The 24,890-nt window shown below is 39.1% G+C and overlaps 2 protein-coding genes across 2 annotated transcripts in view; one reads left to right on the top strand and one right to left on the bottom strand.

Moving 5' to 3' along the window:
• Nucleotides 1–24,890, bottom strand: part of LOC143852899 (B3 domain-containing protein Os01g0723500-like) — a 112,948-nt gene that overhangs the window by 67,538 nt on the left and 20,520 nt on the right. The window lies entirely within an intron of this gene.
• Nucleotides 6,615–7,942, top strand: LOC143852395 (zinc finger BED domain-containing protein RICESLEEPER 2-like). Its single transcript, XM_077361777.1, has 2 exons — nt 6,615–7,797; nt 7,914–7,942. The coding sequence occupies exons 1-2, from the start codon at nt 6,615–6,617 to the stop codon at nt 7,940–7,942; spliced, it is 1,212 nt and encodes a 403-aa protein (XP_077217892.1).

The following is a 24,890-nucleotide window of genomic DNA, read 5'->3' as shown; positions in this document are numbered from 1 at the left end:
CACATGACTTATCAATAATCCTAAAGGATAGCGATCATACTGAAAATGAGTTGAGTAAAATCCGGCAGCATGACGGCCCTAAAAGGATCGTGGTAGAGTAAACTCACGGCTTATCGATAACTCTGAAAAGATAGCGATCACGCTCAAGGTGTTTATACAAAATTCGGCAGCATGACGGCTATATAGGGTGATTCCCACAACTCAACATAAGGGTAAATGAATAGAAACTCAGTAATGTAGGACTTTCAGCAAGGATACTTGCACTCAAATAATGATGACAAGATAAGCACACAATCAACAAGCAGAATATGGTCACCACGGAGATATAATCACATGAAGGATTGACAATGAATGACGACGCTTGGTCATGGGTTGGATTTGCGACCAAAGATATATCATGGCTATAGAGACATCGGACAAGCCATCGACCAGATCTAAGACACAACAAAGAATGGATATACAATCAAAATGGCAGCAAGTAGACTGTGGCCATGATAGTGACAAGTACGGGCCACCCGTCAGGTGAATCCGAAAGAATGCACATATAATTGATTAAACCAGGAATCCCCACTAGAAATGGGTCCTAATCTAATCAACCGACATAATCGTATACACACAAGAGATATGTACAATCTGAGGACGAAATGACAGATTATGGTTTCAACAATGGCAAGGGAAATGACACCAACCAAATCAAGAGAATATAGATATGATGAATTAGACCAGGAATACCCACCGAAAATGGGTCCTAATCTAGACAATCAACTCAACAAATGGTGTAGGTACAAGAAGGTAACTAGAAATCGACTCAGCAAATAAGTTATGTACAAAGGAACGACACAACTAAACACTTGAGAGACAAAAGGCAGACCATAGTCAGAATAATGATAGAGGAAAATTACTGACCAGGTCCGAAGGCTGGGGAATGAAACAATGTGGCTAATGGATAAACCAGAAAACTTCATTAATAGACAGGCCCTGGTCTAACAGCTAGCAAGAAGAATGGATAACAAAGAATCAAGAAATGAACACAGGCTATAAAAGGTGGTGAACAAGAATCATCAGCCTGATCCAAGAAAGAAATAGTGAACAAACTCTAATCGGGGATAATAGACCAGAAAACCTCAGTGGAAAGTAGGCCCTGATCAGACAGCTGACAAAACAGATATAAATCCAAGATACAGGAATAATCATATGATAAAGATGACAGGGTAGACCGCGATCTGGATGATGACCAAGCAAGAGCAAGAATCATCGACCGAGTCTGAAAGGATGGTATGACTGAAATAGATAAGGAAACCTTATTCGAAAGGATAAGCCATAATCTAAGAATAATACACTATACACACATATATGTACACACATATATATATATATATACACACCCTAACCAGGGGCACCAGCCCTAATCTAATCTAACGGAGTCGAGAAAATCTCGACTTGCGACAGACTAGTGAGTGTACCAGGACCGCGCTGTAGCCATGTAAAATGAGCTACCCTAGTCTACAAATGGGACAAGGCTCCTAACTCTAAGCTTCACATGTGTGAGCAACACATGTTCAACCCCATATGAATGCAATATACTTATATAAACACGGGTACCTCCTAGTTGGGTTTCACTAAGTCAGTACGTATATACATAATATATAAAACAAAATAGGGCTCCGGACTCAATCTAATGGGTACTATGCGTATGAAACATACTTAATATGTATAACAAAAGTACGCCCAATGTTATACATAGTATGCTTCATTGCTCATCGGCTGCTGTAAACACAAGTACGCCCAGTGTTTACGGCTGCAGCACCGGCGCATAGCTTGGAAATAGATTCAACAGTACCATCAGGGTGTAATGACATCCCAGTCGGGCACGCATTCAATCTATCCCGTGGAGCCAATAATAATGAAAAACAATGAAATAAGTAAAGAATAAACAATATGATAACATATGATGTGCAGTGTGTGAATCCCTTGTTTTAATTACGCACCTATCTGGTGCCCCTGGATTCTAACGATAGAATTCCCATTTAAAAGGATTTTAGCTCAAATTTCTCCGAAGTTAGCAAAAATGGCATTTATATAGAGTTAGGCAATATTTCAAGAACTCCCCAGCAGAGTCGCCAGCCTGTGGACCCCGATCCGAGGACGGTGCCGAGGGACGCGAGATCCCTCCTGCGATCCTCTAAGATCTCCACAACGTGAATGAGAGCTCTACCAGGGAACTCTCGGAACGGATGCCACCCTCACAGCATAGCTCGAGTGGCGATATAAAAAGAAAGAGATATGTCTCGATCCGGAGCCAGGGCTCGAAACCGAGACATACCTGAAATAAACTCAGAGTCGCCATCCATGGACATGCCATGGAACCAAAACAAATGCTCTGTTTGCAATGGATAACCAGAGATACAAAGGGTCCGTGCCTGATGACGAATGGGGAAGGGGTTAGGCGCCCCCAATTCGCCCAAGTGCGAACACTTGGTCTCTTATGCCATTTTTCATTAACTTCGAAGAAGTTTGGGTAAAAATCATGTGAAATGGGAACAAATATCCCCGAGTGAACGTCTACCTAATCATGCATGACTCGGGGATGAAATAATAAACACACATAAAGTAAGATAGAAGATGTGCCACCTAAGCATAGCTAGGTTATGAGTGACATGCCTAAAAGGTGTCTAAGTTCTGATGTGCAAACACATGCAAGCTATAGCTAAAGGTATAGGATCAGTACAAGAAAGTAAGAAAACACATCAAAACATACGATGACTACACAACAAATCCTAAGACTCTAAATTATTAGCCCGAGTCTTCGGATGGTCTGGTATTCATCCAAAGAAGCCTACGTATCCCCGCCTCCACGAGAATCAAGGCAACGTAGTTCTTCGCGCCTATTCTAAGCTAAGATGCCTAAGACACCTAGACCCCTATCCTAGACTCGATCTAAAAGACCGGACTAGTTATTAAAGTTTATTGTACGATTATTTAAATTCCAGTGAATTGTGGATTTTAGGACACCCTATATGCCCTAACTAAATGCAGATTAGCCCTAGGCTAATGCAGGTGGTTCCTACAACCTATGTGTAACTAGGCTGTGTGTCCTAAGGAAAACAATGGGATCACTAACGCATCCTAGACCTAGTCATCAGTCGGCGATGTGAATCGCCAACTGACCGGACGGAGGCGCTCCTAGCTAGGACAAACTCCTAACTCTAACACAAACACACAACAAAAGACAAACTCCTAACTCTAAAACAACATAAACAAGCACACAACAAATAAAAGACAAACTCCTAACTCTAACACTCTCTATCTAGGACAAATTCCTAACTCTAGAGGAAGATCTTGTTGAAAACAAGGTTTTGAAGAAAAAGGGTTAAAACATTTATTTACAAAGTTTGGCTGGACTTGAGATAAGAATCTCAAGCTGCACTACGTACCTCGTGGAAGAGGATCAAGCCAACGTAGTTCGAAACGAACTCTCAAACTACGCTTCTAAAAGAAACACTCAACACTTTAGATTTTTTTTAAGGTTTTTTATATTTTCAAATGTTTTTTTGATATTTTTAAAGTTTTCAAATGTTTTTTTGGATTTTAAAGCTTTTCCAATGCTCAGAATCTTTAAATGTTTTCAATCTTAAAGGGAACACGCAAGAACAACCATAAACTAGGGCAAAGCCCTAAATCCAAAAGGGGAAACCCCGAATAAGCAACTAACGCCTCAAAGAGACGAACCACAACAAGAAAGATAGTGTCCCAAAAAGAGAGAAAACGATCCAAGATCCCAAGCAAGCAAAGCTCTAATAAGACTGAGTTAGTCTCCAATAAGAGCGAAGTAATCAACAACTCTAAAGGAGAAACTCCGAGCTAACAACACTAAAGGGGGGGAACAAATGAGTCAGAGACTCTCTAATAACACTACCGAGTTAAAGACTCAACTCTAAAAGGAGAGGCCACTCTAACATGAGGCTAGGTAAGCCTCCTAAAGGGGAAACTCTCTATATGAGACGAGGCTTGTCTCCGAGACACAAATGACGTAAAAAGGAATAAGAGACCCTGTGCATATTTGGCAAAGGTAAAACACCCAGCCGGGCCGGACAGCTACCTAGCCCTAGGGTGCAACAAATGTGCAACCCAATACCCATAAGGGTAGGGGTATGAAGCCAAGCCGAGTAGGATGTTCTCCCAAAACCAAACGGCGCACAAAGAGGAGGTTTAACAAGAGAATGAGACCGGGCGGGTCTAAAAGGAATAAGAGACCTTGTGCATATTTAGCAAAGGTGAAACACCCAGCCGGGCCGGACAGCTACCTAGCCGTAGGGTGCAACAAATGTGCAACCCAATACCCATAAGGGTAGGGGTATGAAGCCAAGCCGAGTAGGGTGTTCCCCAAAACCAAACGGCACACAAAGAGGACTAACGAGAGAATGAGACCGGGCGGGTCTCCCAAACACACACAAAAATGGGCTCCAAGTAACCTTGTCATTGCCCTTGCAAAGGGGGAAGCAAGGCTAAGACTCACCCTTATTTTAAATAAAATACCACTCTTCACTCAAATTTTTGAAAACCTTTGATCCAATGTCCGATCCGATCTGACAGTTATTTTACTCTATTCAAGTAGAACATCGTATTAAATTTTGGGACGAAACGGATTTGAAACACTCATGCAGATCGTGATTTTAAGCATACACATTTAATAATGAATTAAAATCATTTAAATGCTTAAAAATCATGCAAAAATCTAAAGAAAATGATGATGTCCTTTTTATCTCTTTGAATACAAGCGGGCCCCACATTAGCGGGTCCCACACGAGCGGGTCCCACACCAGCGGACCCCACACAAATGGGTCCCACATCAGCGGGCCCCACGCAAGCGGGTCCCACATAAACGGGTCCCACACACAGCGGGTCCCACATCAGCGGGCCCTACATAAACAGGTCCCACACAAACGGGTCCCACACAAAGGGGTCCCACATCAGCGGACCCCACATCAGCGGGCCCCACACAAGCGGGTCCTACATAAACGGGTCCCACACACAGCGGGTCCCACATCAGCGGGCCCTACATAAACAGGTCCCACACAAACGGGTCCCACACAAAGCGGGTCCCACATCAGCGTAAACGGGTCCCACACAAACGGGCCCTCATAACTAGAAATATCAAAATCTCAGAAAATCCAGCGAAGACTTCCTTTCACAGTAGTTTTTTTCTCTTATTATTATTATTATTTTTTTTTAACCAAATTGTTAGGAACATCCATTAAAACAACGAAAGCAGATTCCTATTCAAATCTACTCAAATACAATCAACTGAAACATAAACTTTGTATATATAAAAAAAAAATAAAAAAAAAAAAAAATCACACAGGAAAAGCTAACATCCAGAGAAAACATGATTTAAATTTCCAGTTCTAAGCATAAGCATTGAAAGTATATAAAAATAAAATGAGAAGAATTATGAAGGGAAATACCTTCTTTTACAAAGATCGGAGAAGACGATCGGAGCTAAGGTTTGGATCGGAAATGAATCGGAGATGGATCGGAGAAGTATCAGAGAAGGATCTCAGATCGGAGCTTAGATCGGAAAAAATGAATCTCAGATTTGCAGAAAAGGCCGGAGGAAAATGGGGGAAGACGATCAGAACACGGCCGGAGAAAATGGAAGCCGTAGGATTGGAGGTGTAGAGGTTGCCGGAGAAGGCGGTGGTGGCGGCCGTTGAGGGAAGAGGAGATGAAGGTTGGATCTCCGGCGGATTTGCCGGAGATGATGAGCTCTCTCCCTCTGCAATTCTCTCTTTCTCTCCCTCTTTCTTTTTTTTTTCTTTTTTTTCTTTTTTTTCTTTTCCTTGGTCTTTCTCTGGTTTTTTTCCACTGTCCTCTCTCTCGTTCTCCCCTCCTTTCTTTTCTTTTTTTTTTGGTTTCTTCTCGAGAGAGATCAGAAGACCCATCATGAGTCATCATGATGGGAGAAAATGAGAATTTTTTGTCCCCCTCTTGTCCCCCCCAAATTCCCTTAAATTTTGCAAAAAAATAAATAAAAAAATAAAAAACAATTTTCAAATGGCATCGGATGCCATACGAAAACCAAAATTACTCATTACGCCCATTTTTAAAACCAAGAAAATGATGACTGTCCTTATTCTCTCTTTGACCACATAAGCGGGTCCCAAAACAGCGGGCCCCACACAAGCGGGCCCCACGCAAGCGGGCCCCACACAAGCGGGTCCCACACGAGCGGGCCCCACACGAGCGGATCCCACATCAGCGGGCCCCACACAAGCGGGTTCCACACAAGCGGGCCCCACACAATCGGGTCCCATATCAGCGGGCCCCACATTCATTCATTTTCCGCCTGACCTCGGGATTTCATTCGAATACGCGGGTTTAGGGTCCTGTCAAAATGGGGTGTCCACACTTAGCTCGTTCGCTAGGCAAACGTGGTCGGATCTTGACGAAATTTCACAGGGACCTTGGTGGGACCCTAAGCTAGCTCAGGGTGCAATTTGGGACCCTAACGCACTGATTTGGGAAAGTTAAGCACAAAACATGGAGGTGCAGGGCACGGTCAAAATGGGGTGTCTACAAAGAACAGTCTATTATTGGATGGGGAATTCTTACATATGAGATGTTGCGCACATATACTTAATTTGATTGTGGGAGATGGGATAGAGGAAGTTAAGACATCAGTGGCTAGCATTCGCAATGCTATAAGACATGTGAAAAGTTCACCATCGAGGCTACAACAATTTAAATTGTGTGCTAACCAAGAGAAGATATCATGTACGAAGACAGTATGCCTTGATGTATGCACTCGTTGGAATTCTACATTCCTTATGCTACAGAGTGCATTAGAATTCCAAAAGGCATTTGAACGTCTAGCAGATTTGGATTCTAATTTTCAATTTAGTCTGAAGGATGGTCCACCTACTGATGAAGATTGGGACAGAGCAAAAGTGTTGTGTAGGTTCTTGGAACGATTCTACATCTCTACAAAAAAATTGTCTGGATCTCTTTATATCACTGCGAATGTCTATTTTCATGAGGTTTATGCTATTGAAGTCTTTTTAATGCAAGGGGTTAGAAGTGATAATCCTTGCCTTCGTGATATGGCGTCGAAGATGAAGGAAAAATATGATAAATATTGGGGCAAAATAGAACGGGCCAACATAATGGTACTTGTTGCAGTGGTCCTTGATCCCCGATACAAGCTGAAGTACTTAGAATTTTGTTATTCTAAGATTCACGCCATTGATGATGTCGCACGGTTGATTGAAAGGGTTAAAGATGTTATGGATCGTCTCTTGAGGCATTATCAGTCCATTGAGGTGGCTCCTGATGGACCTGATGTTCCTTCAACCCAATTCAATCAACCTATTCACCAAAGTGGGAGTCAGCTTATCACTGGAGATTGTTTTGAATTTCAGCTTCAACATGAGTATCGTAAGCAATTGGAAGAAGAAGAAAATGTGCAATACGGATCAGAGCTTGATCGTTATCTTCTTGAACGAGTTGAAAAGGATAGTGGTGAGTTCAAGATTTTGTATTGGTGGAAAGTCAATGGCTCAAGGTTTCCCTTATTGAGTCAATTAGCTCGAGATGTTTTAGCGATTCCGGTATCGACTGTTGCATCGGAATCAGCTTTCAGTTCAGGGGGACGAGTGCTTGATCAATTTTGTAGCTCTTTGACGCCAAAGCTTGTTGAATCTTTGATTTGCACAAAAGATTGGTTGAGAAGCTCATCAACCCCTATTGAGATTGATGAAATCTTGGAAGAGCTTGATGATGATGATGTTGAGTCTGGAGGTAATTGAATAAATGAATATTCATTTACATAGAATTTCTTTTCTACCATAACATAGCAATAGCATCTTGTAATTAGTTTGGCTAAAGTTCTAATTAGTTCACTTGTAATTTTTCAGTTACTGGCGATGGAGCTCTATCTGATTGAGTATCTTGCTTAAACACGCACAATTAAATGTTTGAGGTAATAGTTTAACTCTATACTATTCAGTTAGCTAGTTAGCTTTTGATGTGCATATTTTCCATTTTGGCTCAATTCTGCCCTGATATGTTGCAGGTCGAGTGGGAGTCGAGCAAAGCATGAGATTGTGGTGTGCTAAATGAAGATGTCTTTTTGGATCTTATTATGTTTTTGGATCATATGCTAAATTAATATGTAATAAGTTTTTGGTGGTGAACTTTATATTTCTTTACAGTTCTAGATTCACAGTTGTGACTGGTGAGTAGTGAACTTTGCTTTCTTTTGAGATTATTTGGAAAACTATCAACTCTAGTAGTTTCTATTACTACAACTACTAATCTACTGCTAGAAAATTAATAGCTTCTCAGTTGTCTTTCCTTGGACTTATGCTTATTAATCTTGTCGACTATTTGTGATTTGTGAACTTTTGTTATTAAACTTCCTCTTTCCAATGAAACATTTATATTTGTTATACATGTTCAAAACAGGTTGGTGCATTTATATTTTCTACAGTATTTTGCCATTCTACAGATTGAATTTTTGCCATTCTACCTTGAATAACCCGACCCGACCCAACCCAACCCGACCTGATTTGTGAAATTGGGTTGGGTTAGGGTTGGGTTAGGGTTGGGCAATGTCAAAATCAGGTTGGGTCGGGTTGACCCTTCTCGGGTTGGGAGTCGGGTTGGGAGTCGGGTTGGGTCGGGTTAGGGTTGGGCAGTTGATGATCCGGGTTGGGTTCGGGTTGGCATCAACCCGACCCAACCCGACCCGAGTTGCACCCCTAGTGCTAACCGCCTCCGCCCAAAAGTATCTAGGGAGATCATTTTCATGCAACATAGTTCTAGCCATTTCTTGGAGGGTTCGGTTCTTTCTTTCTGCAACCCCATTTTGTTGAGGTGTCCTAGGTGCCGAAAAATTGTGTTTGATGCCATGTTCATTACAGTAAGTGTCAAAATGTATATTTTCAAATTCCGTTCCATGGTCACTCCTAATGTAAGATATGGCAATACGTTTTTCATTTTGTATTTGATTACACAATTTTAGGAAATTTTCATAGGTTTCATCTTTATGTGCTAAAAATATGACTCATGTAAATCGTGAGTAGTCATCCACAACTACAAACACGTACCTCTTTCCACCTAGGCTACTAGTCTTCACTGGTCTAAGTAGATCCATATGAAGAGTTGCAAGGGGTAGGTGGTTGAAATCATATTTTTAGGGGCAAATGAGCTTTTTAATTGTTTTCCTAATTGACAAGTTCTACAAATGTGATCTTTGGTGTATTTGAACTTAGGCAATCCTCTAACAATTTCTTTTGAGGAGAGGGTCGAAATGAGATCCATTCCGACATGACCCAACCTCCTATGCCACAACCAAGAATCTTCACTAATGGCATTAAGACAAGTCACATTTTGGAGTCTAAGATCATCTAGTCCAATAGTGTAAATGTTATTGTCTCTAGAACCTATGAATTTTACTTTTCCATCTATCTTATTTTTAACAATGCATTTGTCGGGGTTGAAGACTACTTCAAAACCATTATCGCATAATTGACTAATGCTAATAAGATTATGGGATAAACCATCAACATAAAGCACATCATGTATGGGAGAGGTAGAGTTACTTATGGTGCCTTCTCCTTTGACTTTTCCTTTATTGTCATCTCCAAAGGTAACATCTCCACCATCCTTGAGTGATAGGGATGCAAATTGAGTGAGGTCTCCGGTCATGTGTCTAGAGCATCCACTATCAAGGTACCATGTGTTCTTCTTGTTATGACTTTTAAGGCATACCTACATATGGATAGGCAAATGAGATCCTTTAGGTACCCAAATCTTCCTAATCTTGCTATGTTCATTTATCTTCACTTTAGAGTTCAATTTAATTTTATCTTGTTTAGCATGCATGCAAGCAACTTTATAATGACATTCTAAACCACAATAAAAATAAGTTTTGGTGCTACTAGAAGAGGCCTTTACAAGTTTGTTCTTATAGTTGGATATTGTAGTATTCCATTTATGTCCAAGTCCACTTTTATCATGTGACATTCTTTGAATGTTAACAAGCCTATCCAATTTCAATGAACTATGTTCAAATTTTTCAAAAAGTTTCTTTAGTTCATCATATTCAAAAGATAGTTTACTATTTTCATGCTTTAGCTTGTTGTTTTCAATGGATAGTTCTTGTCGATTTTCATTTAAAATTTTGATAGATGCATTTAAATCGTGAATTTCAACTTTGTATTTTCATTTTCATCATCTAAAAATTCATGGTCTTTCTTTAACCAACCAAATTCTTTTGTCATGTTAGAGATTGAATTTTCAAGTGATGCATTTTTATCAAGTTCTATTTCAAGTTCATCATGTGCACTTTGTAATGTATCAAGAACTTCTTTTAAAATAATGACATCATTTAAAGTATTTACCTCTTTATTGTCGTTTGTTGAGGCCATGAAGCAAATATTTTTTGCTAACAAGCAATCTTCTCCATCATTTTGTTCGCCTTCACTTTCAATTTCGTCATCCCATGTGGCGGTCATTCCTTTCTTGCCTTCTCTTCTCTTGAAGCGATTATTTGAGGTAGGCTCATTGTTGAGTGGACAATCCGGGCGAATGTGTCCAAGCTTTTTGCATCCATAGCATCGGGGTTGAGACGATCCGTCACCGAGCTCTTCTTTCTTCTTGAATGGAGGATTGGTCATTCTATTTCTCATGCCTCCCATGTTCCTTTGCAAGAACTTGATCCTTCTTGTTAGGAGGGCAACTTCATCTTCCATGTCTTCCTTTCCATCTTCATTTTCACCTACATTACAAGCAAAAGCGACTCCTTTTCCTTTTTCAATTTTAGTTTCAATTTCGGGTGTTTTTATTTTGAAAATCATCTGATGGGTTATCAAGGACCCTATTAGTTCATCTAGGTTCAATGCATTCATGTCCTTGGCTTCGGTGATTGCGGAGGTTTTGGATTCCCATGACAAAGGTAGATCTAAGGATTTTGGTCACTAAATCTCTATTTGAAAATTGCTTTCCAAGTCCCCTTAATCCATTTACAAGGTTCGTGAATCTAGTGTACATGTCGGCAATAGTTTCATCGGGTGTCATTTGAAAGAGTTCATATTGATTCTTTGACTTGGTTGGTTCCATCATGGGTGACTTCTAAGGTGTCCCAAATTTCCTTAGCCGAATTCAAATTTGACACTCTAATGAATTCTCCGGGAGACAAAGCACAAATTAGAGAATTCATGGCTTTGGCGTTGTAGTTTGAGGCTTGTTGTTCGACTTCAGTCCAATCATTTAGATTTCTCGTGGGTAATATATATTCATTATTAATGGCTCTCCACATTTGGTAATCTTGGGTTAAAAAGATTTTTATTTTGGTTTTCCAAAATCCATAATTTGTTCCATCAAAATAGGGTGGCCTAGTGTTTGAGTAACCTTCATGGTGTTGAGGGTAGTTTGCCATTTTTAGAATCTTTACTCTAGACCGGTTAGGGTTTTAAAATAAATTAGAGACGAGGCTCTGATACCAATTGAAATTAACAAGAGGGGGGGTGAATTGATTTTAACACTAAATTAGCCCTTTTGAAAAAGGATTATGAAACCTAATTTGAATTTTCTTCTCTTGATTAGATTTTGGTTAGTTCAAATGAGATAAACACAAATAGAAATACCAAACCAAAATTAAGAATGAAAGTGTAAGAATAAGAAAGAACACACCGATATATAGTGGTTCGGGCAAAGCCCTACTCCACTCTTCTTAAGATCGTCCTTAAGGATTTCCACTATTGGAGACCTCCACGATGCCCGGCTCCTAGGCGATTACACTTCCAAGGGATATTAAATAAGGATGCCCTTACACCTTTACACCGACTCTCCTTCTTCACCGAGTTCTAAGTGATGCTCCCTAGGGTATTAAGGTAGGATGCCCTAGCCACCTTTACAAGAAATTGAAGATAAATAGCTTAGCTTCTTCTTGAAAGCTTGATGCTCTTTGAAGTCCCTTGATTGCTCTTCAATAGTGATTGCAAGTGAAAGCTCTAAATCAAACTCAATAGATTTGCAAGTTGCAAGGCAAGTTTGGGGAAAAACAAAATCTTAAGCTTGAAAGGGTTGCAAGTTTGCTTGAATGCTTAAGGAGTTTTTCAAATGTACAAGAGAGAGGAAATAATCCTCTTGATGTTGTATATATAGCCTTTTATCAAAATATGACTGTTTGGGGGTGTTGTTATCAAAAACCAAGTTTTAATTTAAATCCCAACGGCTATATTCTTAGCTTCTGCGAGGTTCTCAGAGTTCCGAGAACCATTCTCGGAGCTCCGAGAAATATTCTCGGAGTTCCGAGAGAACGGCCAGAAGAAGAAAATATTCTACTGGACCATTTCTCGGAGTTCCGAGAAAAATCTCGGAGTTCCGAGAAGCCTAAAATTCAGCAGATTTTTTATTTTTATTGCTTGTTTGATTTTGGGCTTTTGGAACTCAATTTTTATGATAAATTTGGAATGTTTATGAGGGTCCCAACATGTTGGTCCACCACATAACCATTCACTAAACCATTTCAGTTCATAAGTGTTTTTGAAAAACTCTTTTGAAAACCTTGTCTTGAACTAATAAATCTAAAGAGAAAGGATGTACAATAATACCTATGTAACCTTCAACCTCTCTTTAGTCTTGGTCTTCAATTGATCTTCCATCTTATGTATGCTTGCTTGAGAGATGATGTGAGCTTCACTTAGCTCCTTTGACTCTTGTATTGGTACGTCTTCAAGCATGACCATGTAGTGTGTTGGTTTCTTCAATGATCAATCCTGTCTTAAACACAACACTTCAAGGCAAATTGATTAGTATTCAATAACATAATCAATTATGTTTAGAATCATCAAAACAAGATAGGAGAGTAGACCCTTGGGCTTACAGTTCTTCCATGTTTTCGGTCTAACAGACCACTTGTCTCAACTCTTGCTTGCACTACTCGCACTCGAATTTTGGAATTCTTCATATATGAGGAACTCTTCCTTTATCTCATCAGCTCACTATTTATGAAAAATCCTTGCCTCTGACTAGATTGCCTTCTTGATTTTTCAATCTATCAGACCGCTACCCTCACTTTGCATAAGCCAACTCCTTTGGTTGTAGACCTAGAGAAAATGGTTCTCACTTTTCTCTAGGCCGCCCTTTCGGGTTTTCAACCTAGCGGGTCTTCAGACTCTCGTTCTTTTATTTTCTTTCTGTTTTTTTATTCGCCTTGAACCTTTGCTTGTTTCACCAGAAGGATTTTCTAGGTGGGCTTGGGTTCAAAAGGGTTAGATATCAAAAGTTCAAACGATTTGGACCGAATCTGGTCTTGCCAGACTACCTACGTACCCCAAAAATGGAGGATCAGATCCGCGTAGTTCGCTTTGGGGTTTATCAAAGAATAGTTTAGCTTTTAGCTTCAAATTTTGTAAGGGAATAATTGACATTTATTCCAAAGGTTGACTGAACCTGAAAAAATCAAGCTACCTACGTACCCCTGAAGAGATGGGGATCAGGTCATAACGTAGTTCAAACTCATAAAAAAAATGCCCCCGGTTTATAATGTGGTTAGAAAAAAAAATGGTTTGATTTGAATTTTTGGCCCAAAGGGTTTACAAACGAATTTTTAAACGTTAGGATTTTGGCTATAAAGGCTCAAGCGTCCAAGGATGATCTCCTAGTGTTTTGGCGCACAAGCTCTTTTGCTTAAGGTTCAAAGACTTTGAATATTTTTATCGAGGAGTCTGGCGGTTTTCTGGCAAGACTTTAACCATGGTGCTCCATTCTCTTCTCGAGATCTTGAATTCATGCTCAAGATTCTTCAACTTTCAATTGTCTCCAAATAGTAAAAACGATTCTCATCTGCGATCTATCTCATTGACTCCATCATCTGGGTCTTTGATATTCCAAAAGAATTGTCATATGGACACATTCCCTTCTCTTTGTCTTTCTCTCATATTCTAAACATTAAAAATGTCCTTTTTCTTGAAATATTCCACCTCAGAATCTCATTGAAAACATACAGCTCAAAAGCTCTTTTCGGGTTTGAATTGATGACTTTATTTTCTGAAAGTCTTCTCGAAACTTCTCATCAGCTCAACTGGATGTCTGATGCTCCACTCTCTTGGATTTTGCTTTTCGACTGATATCTAAAGCTGATGGAATCTTGCTTTTCACAACAACATGGCATTCACCCGGTTTATCCTTATAGGATCAAGCAAAACTACCTCGAACCCCTATAAACAGGTTTATCAATTCCTCGCTCTCCTCGGGAGATAAAGTTTTTCCAATCTATCTTTCTCGAGTTTTGGATTTCGATACCACTATCAATGGCTTCGATTTCTTCTTCAAGTGGCTATGCTAGACGTTCTTCCTCTCATTTGACCATCTTTCAGATCTTGAGGGGAATTTCGTCTGCATTCTCGTTCAAGAAAGGTGTATTTAGTTATTTTAAACATTGGATCAAAGAATGAATCATAAGAATACCGATAATGCTGGACTCAAGAGTTTATTTCAATGAAAATTTCATGTACATTGATGATGATTTTTGACGCGCCTCAATGGACTCTACATTGAATTTAACAAAGGACAAAACACTGACTCTGAATGAACAACAATGACAAACATGACATTTTTTCTGACAAGCTTCAAAAAAACTAAACATTGACTCAATGAAAAGACTAATGGACTCAACACACTCAAGACTAATATTGGCACAACTTGACTTGCCAACTTCGAATTGAGAATTGGCATTTATTCATCAAAAGACAAACTTTAAGACAATGACTATCTTTTTATAAGTAAATGATTAGCACTAAAAATTTACGAGTAGCAGGCCTTCCGTCACGATAATGAAAACTATAGAGTTTGATCCGAGAGTAGGAATCTCAGAAAAGGCAATTCCACAAGGTCAAGGTTAAATGGGACAACAAAAGGCTATGTTGACAATGTGGGTGAAGCAATAAACCACCTGGATTAAGTGTGATTGGACATGGTTAGTCCTTGGGAGGAATGGTCTTTCGTTGAACACAGACTCTTGACTTGGAAGCGCACACACTAGATCAACAGTCATGAAATAAGAATTCTGAACAAATAGAAATAAGAGCAATCTTGAGCATATCTATTGGTACCTCAAGTCAAAATGTCAAAAATGATGACATGATCTCAAAGAAATCCTCAATCAACTCCTTTAAATTTTCTTCGGGTATGACTTCTCTTCTTTCGGGTATGAAAGAGTCAAGAACGATAAACACCCTTAATCTAAATAGGTTTTGATCTCAGCATTAATCATGCACTCATGAGATAGATGGGCAAGATATAACCAATCCATTAATGATCAGGGTATGATACAAGAGTACAAAGTGAAGGACGGGAAAACATAGATCAAATGGATAATCAATGGCTCATATGATAGACCATGGCCATAAGAATGACAAAAGTAGGGTCAAGGACCAGATCTAAAATCTGAATGAAAGATGAACACGCAAATAATTTTTATGTACAAAGAATCTCTATAAAAAGGTAAATCCTAACCAATGGATATACAAGTGGAATGTAACCAATGGATTTACAAGTGGAATGTAACCAATGGATCAAACGATAAACCACGGCCATGAAAGTGACAGAGAAAGTGCCACAGGCTAGGTCTAAATCTAAAAATTGGATTGATATAATTGATTTGAATTAGATAAGGAACCCTCATTAAATACGAAAGCCCTAAACTAATAATCAATATAAATATGTACATATACATATATACACCATAACCAGGGGCACCGTCCCTAGTCTAATCTAGCGGAGTCAAGGAGGTCTTGACTCATGACAGACTGGTGAGTGTATTAAAACTGCGTCTGTAGCCATATAAAGTGAGCTACCATAGTCTATAGATCGAATATGGCTCCTAAATCTAGGCTCCAACATGTGTAAGAAACAAATGTTCGTCTTTATATGGATGCAATATATATATAAGCACATGCAGATCCTAATTGGGTTTCACTAAGTCAGCAGATATATTCATATACATTATATATTTAAAACGAAAGTAGAGCTCCGGATTCAATATATCGGGCACTATGCATATGATCCATACTTTAAGTATATAACACAAGTACACCGAGTGTTATATACAGTATGCTTCATTGCTCACCGGCTGCTGTAAACACAAGTACACCGAGTGTTTACGACTGCAGCACTGGCGCATAGCTTGGAAATAAATACAACAGCACCATCAGGGTAATGACATCCCATGTGGCACGCATTGTATCTATCCCGTGGAACCAATAATAATAAAATCAATAAAAGAAAAATAAAAAATAAAATGATGTATGCTGTGCAGTGTGTGAACCCCTTGTTTTAAACACCTATTTGGTGCCCCTGGATTCTAATCAATTAAATTCCCATTTATAATGATTTTAGCTCAAAATTCTTCAAAGTTAGTAACAAATGGCATTTTAACAGAGTTAGGCAATGTTCCAAGAAATCCCCAGCAGAGTCGCCAGCCTGTGGACCCTGATCCGAGAGAGAGGTGAGGGACGAGCCCCCAGCGGCCTCTAGGATCATCCACGTGTGAATGAGAGCTCTACCAAGGAACTCTCGAAATGGATGCCACCCTCATAGCATAGCACGAGTGGCGATATAAAAGAGATACCTCTCAATTCAGGAACAAGTCCGGATTCGAAACGTACCTAAACAAACTCAGAGTCGCCATCCATGGTATACGGCCATGGATCCTTAAACAAATATGCTCTGTATACCATGGATAACCAGAAATATATATGGGTTCGTGCCTGATTACGAATGGAGAAGATCTGAGAGCACCCCCAATTCGTCCGAGTGCAAGCACTTGGTCTCTTATGCCATTTATTATTAACTTCAAAGAGTTTCGGGCGAAAATCATATGAAATAGGAACAATTCTCAGGAATCGTCTACCTAAGCATGCATTTCCTGAGGATAAAGAAATAAGCATACACAAAATGAAATGAAAAAATGTGTCACCTAGGCAAAGCTAGGTTATGAGTGACATGCCTAATGAGTGTCTAAATTCTGGTGGACATACACATGCAAGCTACAGCTAAAGATATAGTATCAGTACAAGAAAGTAGGAAAATACAACAAAACATACAATAACCACACAACAAATCCTAAGACTCTAAACGATTAGCCCGAGTCCTCGGACGGTCTGGTATTCATCCAAAGAAGCCTACGTATCCCCGCCTCCACGAGAATCAAGGCAACATAGTTCTTCGCACCTATTCTAAACTATAATGCCTAAGACACCTAGACCGCTATCTTAGACTCGATCTAAAAGACCGGACTAGTTATTAAAGCTTCTTGAACGATTATTTAAAATCCAGTGAATTGTAGATTTTAGGACACCCTATATGCCCTAACTAAATGCAGATTAGCCCTAAGCTAATGCAGGTGGTTCCTACAACCTATGTGTAACTAGGCTGTATTTCCTAAGGAAAACAATGGGATCACTAGCGCATTCTAGACCTAGTCATCAGTAGTCGATGTGAATCGCCAACTAACCGGACGGAGGCGCTCCTATAACTCTAGGACAAACCCCTAACTCTAAAACAAGCACACAACAAACAGACGACAAATCAAAGACAAGACCCTAACTCTAGAGGAAGAATTTTTTGAAAAATGATGTTTTGGAAGATGTTTTGGTATTTTTAAAAGGGTTAAATGATTTATTTACAAAGGTTTGGCTGGACCTGGGATAAGAATCCCAAGCTGCACTACGTACCTCGTGAAAGAGGATCAAGCCAACGTAGTTCGAAACGAACTCTCCTAACTAAAACCTAACACTTCAAATCATTTAACGGTTTTAATGTTTTTCGAGTGTTTTTGATATTTTTTAAAGTTTTCAAATGTTTTTGAATTTCAAATTTTTGATATTTTTTGGATTTTTAAAATATTCCAATGCTTTTGGATCCTTAAATGTTTTCATTCTTCAAGGGTACACGCAAGCATAACCATAAACTAGGGCAAAACCCTAAAGTAAAAGGGGAAACCCCGACCAAGCAACAAATGTCTCAAAGAGACAAACCACAACAAGTAAAGAAGTGTCCCAAGAACAGAGAAAACAATCTAAGATCCCAAACATGGAAGACTCTATATGATTGAGTTAGTCTCTAATGGAAAAACTCCTAACCAATAACACTAGGGAGGGAGTACAAATGAGTCAGAGACTCTCTAATAATACTACCAAGTCAAAGACTCGCTCTAAAAGAGGAGGCCACTCTAACATGAGGCTAGGTAAGCCTCCTAAAGGGGAAACTCTCTATATGATACAAGGATTGTCTCTGAGACACAAATGACGTAAACAAGGGTTCTGATGAGACTAGGCAAGCCTCCTATATACAAAGGAGGGCTCAAAGTATCCCTATCATCGCCCTTGCAATGATAGAGGGGATTTAACATCTAAGGGTATCTAAAAGACTGAGTTAGTCTTTAACTAAGAAGGGAAGTATTCTAACATGAAGCTTGGCAAGCTTTCTAAGAGGGTAAACTATCTAAATGAGACAAAGCTTGTCTCCTAAAAGGGGACTCATGGAACTTGGAAGGTCTAGACATGATTTGGAAGCGATCCTAGAAGTTTAGATGCCTAGGTTTACATATAGCACAGGTTCCACTCATTTAGCATAAAAAAATATTGAAAGCACTCTACACAACATGCAATTTTCGCAAATAAGACTCTAAAATATAAAGTAAATCATGAAAATTGATCAATATATGATTTGTGACTTTCTAGCATGCTCATCATATCCCAATACAAGCATTAGAATCAATATAGGCTCAAAACAATCTTAAAAAAAAAAGGTGAAATTTCCACCCAACATGTAATTTTCACCAAAAATGGTCAAAAATGCCAAACAAATCATGGGAATGATTCAATATATGATTTAAAACTTGCTACTAAGCTCAAAACATCCCAAACAATCATTAAAATTGAATAGAGCTCATATTGTCCATGATTTTCAAGAAATGGCACAATTATGTCATATAATGTGAAAATTGCAACTTTGCACTGACTTTTAGACTCCTCAAACATCAAAACCATAAAAAAATCCACTAATCAAAATTGTAGATCTCAAAATGAATGAAATTCTCTCAGTTGACCATTTTGTTTGGATCTGGCCAGAAGTGGCCGGAAAATGGCCTCTTCCGATCCATCGCCATTAAAAGACATTAGTGTTTTAACTGAAAGTTCGGGCTCAGTTTTGACACTCAAAACATCGTCTCTAAAAATATTCGCTCAAGCACAGAGTATTAGAAAATCTTGTGAAGAACATTTTTCCTTTGTACGGATTTTGACGAAACAGAACTGAAATGGCCTAAAAATGGCTAACAAGCTGCTGTTGCAGAAATGACATTTTTTCAGAAAAACTGAAGCTTGTAAGTAGTTTTTGACATATTAAAAAGCATTTATGGAAAAATTTGCTCAATAAGACAGTTTTAGAAAATATTATAACGAACCTTTTTCCAGTTGACAGTTTTGAACAATTCGGCCAGAAGCAGCCCAAAAGTTATTCGACACGATAATTTCTAAAAAACAACAAAAATAACGCTTTGGACTGAAAACTTTAAACGGGCATAACTCTCTCGTCTTTTGGCCAAATTTGAGCCGCCATATGTCGAACTGACCGGCTCGACGAGATCTACAAGATTGAGATGTTTGTTTTATTTTTATAAAAGCTCCGAGTATTTACACAACACACATGCAAGCACAACTCTACACACATACATACATGCACACATGCACAGCCACCTATGCACATATACACACATATATACATTCACAAACATATACAAACGTATCCTCACACACACACACACACACACACACACACACACACACACACACACACACACTCACTTATACACACAAAAGACACGCATAGGGTTGAACTGTAATTCCAATGTACCTTGCATCAAGTTACATGAAACTACAAAATAAGGGCTCTATATAGAGCAGCTGTAGGTAAATCTTATCTATGTTGAATCACATTTTTTTTTTTACAAGTGGGTATAGCTAATGACAACACAAACATGCATGGGCTGAATGGTGCTTAAGACAGGAGCTGAAATGTGCATAAAAATGGGACTGAAATATGCTTAGGAATGTGCATAAAACCAAGGCTAAACTATGGGACAGATTTGCGCCTCAAATTGGGGCTGAAATGTGGATAGATTTGCGCCTCAAACTAGGGCTGAACTGTGGACAGATTTGCGCCAAAACTGGGGCCAAACCGTGGACAGATTTGCACCTCAAATTGGGGCTGAAATGTGACAGAATTTGTGCTAAAACAGGGGGCAGATTCAAGGACTGAACTGTGCCAAAACGGGGGCTGAATTGAGAGTTTAATTCCAGGGATGACTTATATATAATGAGTTATAAATTCAACAGTCACCTACTTCACACTTCCCTTTCAAACTTGATTATGATCTGACAAGTCAAAGGACCAAGAGCAAATGAAATTCATCACAGCTACTTGATGCAATTAACACAGTTATGGGGAAGGAATTCGAAATATTCAATGACCATGCACATGCAACCATTCATCATAAAAGACATGCATGTATCAGTTATCCTGAATTACTTGAACATTACTCAAACAAATTCATTCGTAAATTAACTGGACTACCTCCTCTATATATAATAAAAAAAGAACTATCCCTTTGGTTTCCATATAACTAACCATCTAGCAAGCCATTACTTCACAAATTAAACACCAACATAGGTTCTGTTCGTGTAACAGCAGCCATGAACTATGGTTTCATTGACTCAACAGAAAAAACCTTAAATCATGATAGGTATATTTAAAGAACCATGAGAAGACTCACTACGACAAGCACCTCTGATACTTAGGGGCATTTAATCAAACAATTCGTGTGCGTAAAAAAAATGCTTGTCTGTTCATAATTCTTTTGACCAATAACAAGAATAGGGAAGGGTAAATTCATTCTATTACTAAAACATGATAATGAGAACATTAAAAATCCACACAATAGAAGGTGCGCACAGGGAACAAGTAGGGGTACAAGGGCTGCCAATAATATTTGAAATCTCATTGAAAACATGACTCACAAAGCGAGTATCCATAATGAAGACATATCACATGCTTAAAACCCTAAAATCAGAGAAAATGTATGAGAAGGTATTTATCTTTGGTCGAATCCTTCTTCTTGCTCTTTAGATTTTTAAAAATTTTCTCCTATAGCACTCCGATCTAAGCTTTAGATGAGCGAACCAGAGAAGACAACTTTGCTTGCGAAACTCACGAACTTTTCTCTTTCTCCTCTTTTCCCCAACAGAACTCTTTGCTAATCTTTTTTTAAACCAGCTGATGTGAATAATCGTCAAGAAAATGAACTTGTAAGCTTGTCGAGCTGCTATTTTCCTCTAATTCTTGAGCAGATTTGCTTCGTCATACTCCGAATTTGAGCTGAAGCTGCCTAAAAGGCCTTTTGAGGACAAAACATCTGTAACTTTTGAAATTTGCTCAAGCTTTCATTAGAGCTAAAGCTAGATCTGAACATTCCCAAGCAATTTAAGCTTTAAACAAAAATTGAGGAAAACTTGATCTGAAATTTCACTAGAAAAATGAACAGATTTAAGGTTCTAAAGGTTTCTCAAGCTACTTAGGGTTTGAAGCAAGAAATCAAAGAAAATCAGCAGCTCTATTGAAGAATAAGGAAGAAATTGAAAGGTACAAGGTAAGATTGAAATGAAGAGAGGCTCGCCGGAGAGAATGAACTCGCCGGAGAAGATGATCGGAGAGAAAGGCAAAGATTAGGGTTGAGATCTATTTTCTCTATCTAGAAATCTCAGAGCTTCTCTCTCTAAAAAAAATCTAATAAATCCTCCTTTTTTTAAAATAAGAGGGCTAACCTCTATTTATAAAAACTCTCCATAATTTTTGCCTCCCCCATAAGTTGTCTTGGACAACTCTCATGTGTATATTTAACTCTTAGTTTTGGTTGTATAGGGTGGCCCACAGAAAAAATGTTAAATGAAAAGCTAACGAATAAATTCATGCTCTATTAGCTGCCCCAAGACACCTTCCTACAACAAATTACCCTTGTTTTATTCCCAACAGGTCACCTCCTGGTCAGGATAATGCACACCCCTTTTGCGACACTATCTTACACTACGCTCACGAACTAAACTCGTTCGCTAGGCAAACTGCGACGGATTTAAACAAAATTTAAAGAGACCTTCCTAGGATCTTAAACTACCCTAGGGTAAGATTTGGGACTTTAGTTTACCTAATTGATTGGGTTTTGATTAAACGCACCTAATTAGGGTTCGGTCAAATGGGGTGTCTACAGACGTAGATGCAGCTCTGTGTGGAGGACTGGTGATGGTGGTGGAAAGCATTCTTTGCTTATAGTTCTGTTGCCCTCTACGTATTCGTATATTCTATCAACTACTTGGTGTTTGACCTCCGCAGTTTGAGTGGTCTTGTGTCAGTTCTTCTGTACCTTGGCTACTCACTAGCCATGGCCCTTGTTATCATGTTATCCACAGGCATGATCGACTTTCTCATGTCCTTCTACTTTGTTCATCATCTTTTCTCGTCTGTCAAGATTGACTAGATGTTACTAAGGCAATTGGGCAGGATAAATTGTCAGCCCTTTGTGAATCATCAGCAGATGGTCAAAGCACAAATGCGTAGGAAGAGAAGTTGCCACTTTCCATCTTTACTGAATCCACGACTTCTTGATTTCATTATAAATTCATCTATTCTACTGAGGGATAGTCTATTTCCATGGTTTTGGAGCTTTTAGCTTGCTTTTACTAATGAAGATGGTATGTAATCTCAGATCGCCGAGGGCGATGAAGGCGCTAGCCCAAGCCCATTATTTTAGGAGACTTACTCAGTCTTAGTAGAGCTTCCCCTCTTTTATTTAGAGACTTCTCTAGTCTTTTAGAAACCTTTAAGTGGTAGTTTCTCTTCCTCATTTAGGAGACCATTGTGGTCTTATTAGCGAGTTCCGTGCTAGGAGACACACTCTGTCTCATTGAGGTAGTTCTCTTTTGGAGACAAGCCTCATTTTGGACCTACCCTTAGGGAGGTCGCTTTAGTTTGGTAGGGAGTATACCCATAAGAGGCATGCCTTGCCTCATTTATAGAGCCCCTATTTGGAGACAAGCATTGTCTTATTTAGAGGGTTTCCATTTTTAGAAGGCTTACCCAGCCTTATATTAGAGTAGCTCCTTTTAGAGAGTCTTTGACTCATTCCTCCTTTAAGTTGTAGTATTAGAGAGCCTTTGGCTCATTTATCTTCGTTAGTGATTTTTATTAGAGAGTCGTTGGTTCGCTCGTCCTTTGGATAGCATTGTTAGAGAGTCGTTGACTCCCTCGTTCTTCAGGTAGTGTTGTTAGAGAGTCTTTGACTCAGTTGTCTTTAGGTGGTTATTAGAGAGTCTCTGACTCATTTGTCCTTAGTAGGGAGTCCTTGACTCGGTTATCTTGCTTAGCAGTATTATCGGAGAGTCTTTGACTCATCTTTTCGTGGTGTTATTAAAGAGTCCCTGACTCATTTGCACCCATCTCTTTAGTATTATTACTTAGGAGTTTCTCCTTTAGAGTTGTCATTATTCCACTTTGTTTAGAGACTAACTCAGTCTTATTAGAGCTTTGCGTGTTTGAGATCTTAGATTCGTTTTCTCTGTTCTTGGGGCACTTCTTTACGTGTTGTGGTTCGTCTCTTTGAGACGCTTGTTGTTTGTTCGGGGTTTCCCCTTTTGATTTAGGACTTTGCCCTAGTTTGCGGTTATGCTTGCGTGTCCCCTTTAAGGGTGAAAACATTTAAGAATTCAAAAGCATTGGAATATTTTAAAATCCAAAAACATCAGAAATTCGAAACTCAAAAACATTGAAAACTTTAAAAAATGTCAAAAACATTTGAAAAATATTAAAAACCTTAAATCTTTTGGATTGTTAGGTTTTAATTAGAAGAGTTCGGTTCGAACTACGTTGGCTTGATCCTCTTCCACGAGGTACGTAGTGCAGCTTGGGATCTTTATCCCAAGTCCAGCCAAACTTTGTAAATAAATGCTTTAACCCATCTTCTTCAAAACCTTGTTTTCAACAAGATCTTCCTCTAGAGTTAGGAGTTTGTCCTAGATGGAGAGTTTTTAGAGTTAAGAGTTCGTCTTTGATTTGTTGTATGCTTGTTTGTGTTTGTTTTAGAGTTAGGGGTTTGTCCTAGAGTTATAGGAGCGCCTCCGTCCGATCAGTCGGCGATCCACATCGTCGAGTGATGACTAGAGTAGGATACGTTAGTCTACCCTTTGTTTTTCTTAGGAAACACAGCCTAGTTACACATAGGTTGTAGGAACCACCTGCATTAGCTTAGCGCTAATCTGCATTTAGTTAGGGCATATAGGGTGTCCTAAAATTCACAATTCACTAGAATTTAAATAATCATACAAGAAACTTTAATAACTGGTCCGGTCTTTTAGATCGAGTCTAGAATAGAGGTCTAGGTGTCTTAGGCATCATAGCTTAGAATAGGCGCGAAGAACTACGTGACTCTGATTCTTGTGGAGGCGGGGATACGTAGGCTTCTTTGGATGAACATCAGACCATCCGAAGACTCGGGTAAATCATTTAGAGTCTTAGGATTTGTTGTTTTGTTATTGTGTGTTTTGTTATATTTTCTTACTTTCTTGTACTGATCCTATGCCTTTAGCTCTAGTATGCATGTGTTTACACATCAGAACTTAGACATCAGTTAGGCATGTCACTCACAACCTAGTTGTCATTAGGTGACACATTTTTTATCTTACTTTATGTGTGCTTATTATTTCATCCCCGAGTCATGCATGATTAGGTAGACGTTCACTCAGGAATATTTGTTCCCATTTCACATGATTTTTACC

Source organism: Tasmannia lanceolata, unplaced genomic scaffold, assembly GCF_043159265.1.
Source record: "Tasmannia lanceolata isolate RefF3 unplaced genomic scaffold, GAP_Taslan_0.1 ptg000019l, whole genome shotgun sequence".
In the NCBI taxonomy this organism is placed as follows: domain Eukaryota; kingdom Viridiplantae; phylum Streptophyta; class Magnoliopsida; order Canellales; family Winteraceae; genus Tasmannia; species Tasmannia lanceolata.
Note: the sequence above shows the minus strand (reverse complement) of the source record. Positions and strands in the feature narration are given on the sequence as shown.